The sequence below is a fragment of the Hippocampus comes genome, unplaced genomic scaffold, assembly GCF_001891065.2.
Source record: "Hippocampus comes isolate QL1 unplaced genomic scaffold, H_comes_QL1_v1.1 scaffold33, whole genome shotgun sequence".
Lineage (NCBI taxonomy): Eukaryota > Metazoa > Chordata > Actinopteri > Syngnathiformes > Syngnathidae > Hippocampus > Hippocampus comes.
In genome coordinates, this window is record NW_017804842.1 from 141,638 (window position 1) to 147,376 (window position 5,739).

A 5,739-nucleotide genomic window follows, 5' to 3' on the forward strand; every position below is an offset into this window, starting at 1 on the left:
CTCATAGTTGAACTTGCCGCTCTACTTTTCTAAAATTGGTGTACAAGCCAAACTTGGGTTCTCTTTTATTTCCTGTCTGAGGTTTTCTTATTATCGGGACCTGTTTATGGGGTAAATTAGTCAGGAGGTATGCAGAATGCCAGCACTCTACTTTTTGTTTTTGATTTGCGCAAACCCAAATCCACAGCACCACCAACCAGAAGCTGTGGGCCGCCGAGCTGCAGAAGAACATCTCGCGGGACCACAAGTACGTGCTGCTGGCGTCGGAGCAGCTGGTGGGCGTGTGCTTGTTCGTCTTCATCCGCCCGCAGCACGCGCCCTTCATTAGGTACGCTTTTCAAACCCTTGCGCATTTTTCCCTCTTCAGATTTTCATTGAAAGAAGAATGGAAATAACAGTGGTGTTGAAGTGATTTGTCCCACTTGACATGGCAATGTGTCTTGAGAATGTGATGCTCCCAAGCAGTGGTTCTCGGTGTACTCACGGCGCGCAGGCTCCCTCTCGTGGTACAACAAAGTATGACTGAGTTCAGGACATCGGCATTTAGTTTTCAAGAACCACTCGTTGTTTCTCTCAGTACACTTTGGGAATTGTCTTCAAATTGTGTGTTTCATTTGTGTATTGGATGTGAAAACGGAGGCAAAGTTTACTTTTTGCAGTGTTGGATTCTATGAAAATGAATAACCAAAAGGTTTTTTTTTTGTTTGTTTTTCATTTTTGAATTGCCATTTGAAAATAGAAGAATAGAACGATACACAGCTTGGCAGTTCATTCTCTTGTGCGCATCACGCAGGGACGTGGCGGTGGACACGGTGAAAACGGGCATGGGCGGCGCCACGGGCAACAAAGGGGGCGTGGCCATCCGCCTGCTCTTCCACACCACCAGCATCTGCTTCGTGTGCTCGCATTTCGCTGCGGGACAGTCGCAGGTCAAGGAGAGGAACGACGACTACAACGAGATCACGCGCAGGCTCAGCTTCCCCATGGTGGGAACGCCAGCACAAAGTTTCAAAGGGGCACGGGCAACATTTGTCATTCTTTGGCGCGTCGTCCCCCTCCAGGGTCGCCTTCTCTACTCTCACGACTACGTTTTCTGGTGCGGCGACTTCAACTACCGCATCAACCTGCCCAACGAGGAGGTGAAGGAGCTGATCAGGCAGCAGAACTGGGACGCGTTGACGGCCGGCGACCAGCTCTTTGACCAGAAGAATGCCGGAATGGTACGTCGTCGATTCCCAACAGTCGGTTTGTTTGGACCGACTGCTTTTGTCCAATCGCAGTTCGGCCTCGGTGTGTTGCCGTGTCCGTGTAATCTGTCCGAGGGGCTTGCTTCACAGTCACCGGGTCTTGCTTCGAAATAGGACTCTTTCTTTATCCGGTCGCACTTCGGATTTGCCGAGAGGGCCTTTGATGATGTCATCATTTTTCCATCCTCTGATTGGATTGGTTGGTTTCAGCAAGCAAGCCCTTCCACATTCTTGAGCGATTCCAACCTAATACCCTTCCAGAAAAACCTTCTGAGTAATAATCCCAAATGAGGCCAGATTTGACACATTGACCACCTCCTGAACGCGTTATCCGGAGAGCATCATCAATTGCCAAAGTCCGCGTTGCATGATTCAATGAAAGCACATTTGCGATTGTGGGGGTTCTCAAACGCTACATCTGACGTGTAGGCGGTTGCGCTCTGGCACTCAATGATGTTCACGTCCTCTTTGCGCATTTTCTGGCCGTTTCGACCACGAGTCACAAAAAGGCCTCTTTGTGGCTCAGGTCTTCCGGGGATTCATTGAGGGCAAGCTGGACTTTGCGCCCACGTACAAGTACGACCTTTTCTCCGAAGACTACGACACCAGCGAGAAGTGCCGCACGCCCGCCTGGACCGATCGAATCCTCTGGAAGCGCAGGAAGTGGAACTTTAACAAAACAGGTACACACACACACACACACACACACACACACACACACATACATATACACACATATACATATGAGTACTTTGAAATGTTTGTGGATAGCTGAGGAGATGAACGTGGTGGGCGCGGTGTCGACGTCAGCCGAGTACGAGGATGACGCGGATTACCCCTGGAGCCCCGGGACCCTCAAGTATTATGGCAGGGCCGAGCTCAAGACCTCAGACCACAGGTGGGTGCCATCTAATCAGTCCTTCCAGAATTTTGCAGAAGTTGTTTTTTGTTGTTGATGAGATTGTCGCTTGATTTCAGCGCAGCATTTTATGAAAATTGGGGTCCCCCACCCCCCCCTGCCCCTAGAAACTCCTGTAGAAGCACAGGAAGTAAAACTTTAAAAACACAGACACACACACACACACACACACACACATACATATACACACATATACATATGAGTACTTTGAAATGTTTGTGTATAGCTGAGGAGATGAACGTGGTGGGCGCGGTGTCGACGTCAGCCGAGTACGAGGATGACGCGGATTACCCCTGGAGCCCCGGGACCCTCAAGTATTATGGCAGGGCCGAGCTCAAGACCTCAGACCACAGGTGGGTGCCATCTAATCAGTCCTTCCAGAATTTTGCAGAAGTTGTTTTTTGTTGTTGATGAGATTGTCGCTTGATTTCAGCGCAGCATTTTATGAAAATTGTTGTAGAAAAAAGTTAATAGCGCTCTCTTACATTTGACAGCGATCTGTGCTAATCTACCGATCTGCTTGTAGGCCGGTGGTGGCTGTCATGGACGTGGACATCCTGGAGGTGGACCCGGAGGCCCGGCACCAGGTCTACAAGGACGTCATCGCGCTGCAAGGCCCCCCCGACGGCACGGTCCTGGTCTCCCTGTGCTCGTCGGGACCTGACGACTACTTTGACGACGCGCTCATCGACGAGCTTCTCGACAAGTTTGCCAACTTTGGCGAGGTCATCCTCATCAGGTGAGCCCAACGGTACCTTCATTATGACCTTCGGTATTGAATTTCATTCGAAGAAACCCAGTCGCATAACCTCAAGAGCGCTCGCATGATTCATGTATTTAGATTTGTTGAGGAGAAGATGTGGGTGACGTTCCTGGAGGGTTACTCTGCTCTGGCTGCTTTGTCCCTCAGCGCGTCGACTGTAAGTTACCCACCACGGTCAATATGTGCACATGTTTTCTTTGATCAACAGAGATTCGTGTATCCCGAAATATCGTCCCTTTAAATATTAGCTTGAAGTCCAAATACATGAGGAAAAACTATACGCATGACATTTTTTTGTTCTACCTGGTGTTACCTACTCGATCAGACATTTGCTCGGTTTGGACTCAATTCACAAAGATGGAAAAACGTGATCCTATTCAAGTGGACTACACGCAGCCTCGGCCTCCTCGCAGGTTCTGGGCAAGGTGTTGGACATCCGCCTGAAGAGTCCCGGCTGGATCAAAAGCCTGGAGGAGGAGATGAGCGTGGAGCGCATCTGCGGCAGCATCCCCACCTCGGCCAGCTCCACCCTGCTGGCCGAGGACGCCGACATGGGCGACGACGACGACTACGACATGGAGGGCGACGTGGACGAGGAGGTGGAGGCCGTCCTTCCGCAGCACCTGCAGCCTTGCGCCGGCTCGGCGCCGGGCTGGTCGCCGCAGCCTTCGCCGCGGGCCAGCCCCTGCGCCTCCCCCACCCACGGAGAGGCGCCGCCGCCGCCGCCCGGCAGGCCCGGACGCGCCGCTCAACCGGCCCGGCCAACTCAAGGTAAGCTTTCTCGTGTTGTACGGTGGCGCCTTGACGCGCGAGTGAGACAAATCACAGGGTTTCTCAAAACATGCGGCATCGTGGCATCGGAGGACCGGATATTTTAAACACGAAACGCGTGACAGTAGCACGGTATACTGTCAGGCGTACGGACTTCATCCTCTGTGCTGTTACAACTGCGGGTCACTCACTTACTTGGTGTCATCGTGAAAGTCGTCTTTGTCTGTATGACTCGATTCGACTGCCCCTAGTCAATCCCGAGTCACCTTCTCGGGAAGCAGCAGCGACATTCCCAATGGCCGAGTCACCTTCTCGGGAAGCAGCAGCGACATTCCCTTCACACACACACACGCACGCACACGCACGCATGTATAGATTTGGGCTCAGTATTGAACACTGTTCACATTTAAGATTGTCAACTGTTTTTGGGACACGCCCACTCTTATCCAGAGTTGTATTCGTTTCGGCATTTTTCTTTTGTTTTTAAGCATAACTTAATTGGAAGCAAGTGTGTTCGTTTGCAAGTTATTTTTTTTTTTTTTTTGAAAATGTTTTGTTTTAGTTGACACTTGATTGGTTGTAGTATTCCTTTTTATCATTTTTCTGTTGATTAGAAAAAACAAAGACATCAAGGTATTGTATTGCGCAGTCAAAAATTCAACAACAATATTTTTCAAACAACCAAGTACTTGGATGGTGCTTCTTCTACCGTCTCCTCCCTCAGTCATCCATCCACCAACCAAATGCAGGAGCACAGTTTGGGTCGTTTTCGTTTCTCCCCCACAAAAATGAACCTTGCTCTTGACACCCCTGCGCGATGTCAATAAAGACGTATTGCATTGGATCGTTGGAAGATATGAGCGAGCTAGGCGCGAGGCCCCCTTGGTCGGGAAGGGGCCCCATTGTATTTGCGCGGCGCGTGGCTAAAAGAGACGACGGGCGGGAGCCAGCAGAGCAAGAGTTGACTCTGAACGCCGAGGGCCTTTATGCTCAAGGAAGAGGAGCCTGAGGTGGCCACACATGCCGAGCGCTCGGCTGGAAAGACCCTCCTCAACTGTATTGAAGAGCCGGACAAGCAAAACCCTCCCTGTGGACCACCAAGTAAGCACCATTCTTTGCTTTTTCATTTTGTGGGGGCTTGTTTTGGTAACCACGCTCTCGGTGATGGATGATTGTCCACAATAGCCGTCGACGATTCTTTTATTTGTCAATTATTGCAACTTGGGAGAAATTGCCTGTGATGACTTGTTGCATCACAAGGCTCGTTGCGCACGGCGAGCTCACATAGCCGGTGATGCCACGAGACTTTGTAGTTTCTATGATGAGGCAAATCCGAAAGGATGACATTGCGAGATCAAAAACGCTGTTGGCGGCGAGCCCAGCGTTGGCTTCGAAAGGCAAACGGCGACGAAGCGGTTGATGCTTTGACCAAGAAGCGCAGAGACGCCGCCGGTACGATGACCGCTGTTTGACGGAAAAAGGGGCGCCCTCCAGCAAAATGTCCAATTCTTGTCTGCCGAGCCGTCTTAATGCTCATTCCAATTTGTCTTTTGTCTCAGGTTCAAGTTGGGAGCCAAACCTCGACGTCATCGTCGTCTTGAGAAAAGCGCAGACAGCGATGCAACAACCAGTGCACCAAAGGTGGAAGACGTGCATGCCAAATGCGCTTCGACATGGTCTGTGCTTGCCGCAACATTCGATCCTCTCGTCCGCCTTTGCGGCCTCCTGCTCCTGTTGAAACGTGTTGAATAAATTGTGACTCCCATCAAAATCGTTGTTGTTTGCAACTGTTGACCTGTGACTGCATCTCACGTATCCCACTTTGCGCACTTCACTGGCTTCCAATGACAAAAAAAGGTCCTAAAATACAATTGGGGGAGGGAAAAAAAACTGTCGGCTTAGATCTGAAGTTGCTGAAAAGATGAAGGAGTTGAAAGTACAAAACCGCCCTCTTGCTTTGTGTCACACACACAAGCAGTTCCATTTTCGGTCCCGAGGAACTTGTGTTTTTTAAATCAACTTCTTGCTGAGAAAAAAAC

The 5,739-nt window shown here is 50.4% G+C and overlaps 1 protein-coding gene across 1 annotated transcript in view; it reads left to right on the forward strand.

Moving 5' to 3' along the window:
- synj1 (synaptojanin 1) overlaps positions 1-5,739 on the forward strand; it is a 22,856-nt gene that overhangs the window by 14,367 nt on the left and 2,750 nt on the right. The window contains exons 14-21 of the mRNA XM_019871517.1: positions 188-328; positions 794-986; positions 1,062-1,220; positions 1,774-1,930; positions 2,019-2,145; positions 2,693-2,905; positions 3,008-3,086; positions 3,343-3,780. Of these exons, the coding sequence (XP_019727076.1) occupies positions 188-328; positions 794-986; positions 1,062-1,220; positions 1,774-1,930; positions 2,019-2,145; positions 2,693-2,905; positions 3,008-3,086; positions 3,343-3,780 (1,507 nt within the window). The remainder of the gene's footprint in view (positions 1-187; positions 329-793; positions 987-1,061; positions 1,221-1,773; positions 1,931-2,018; positions 2,146-2,692; positions 2,906-3,007; positions 3,087-3,342; positions 3,781-5,739) is intronic.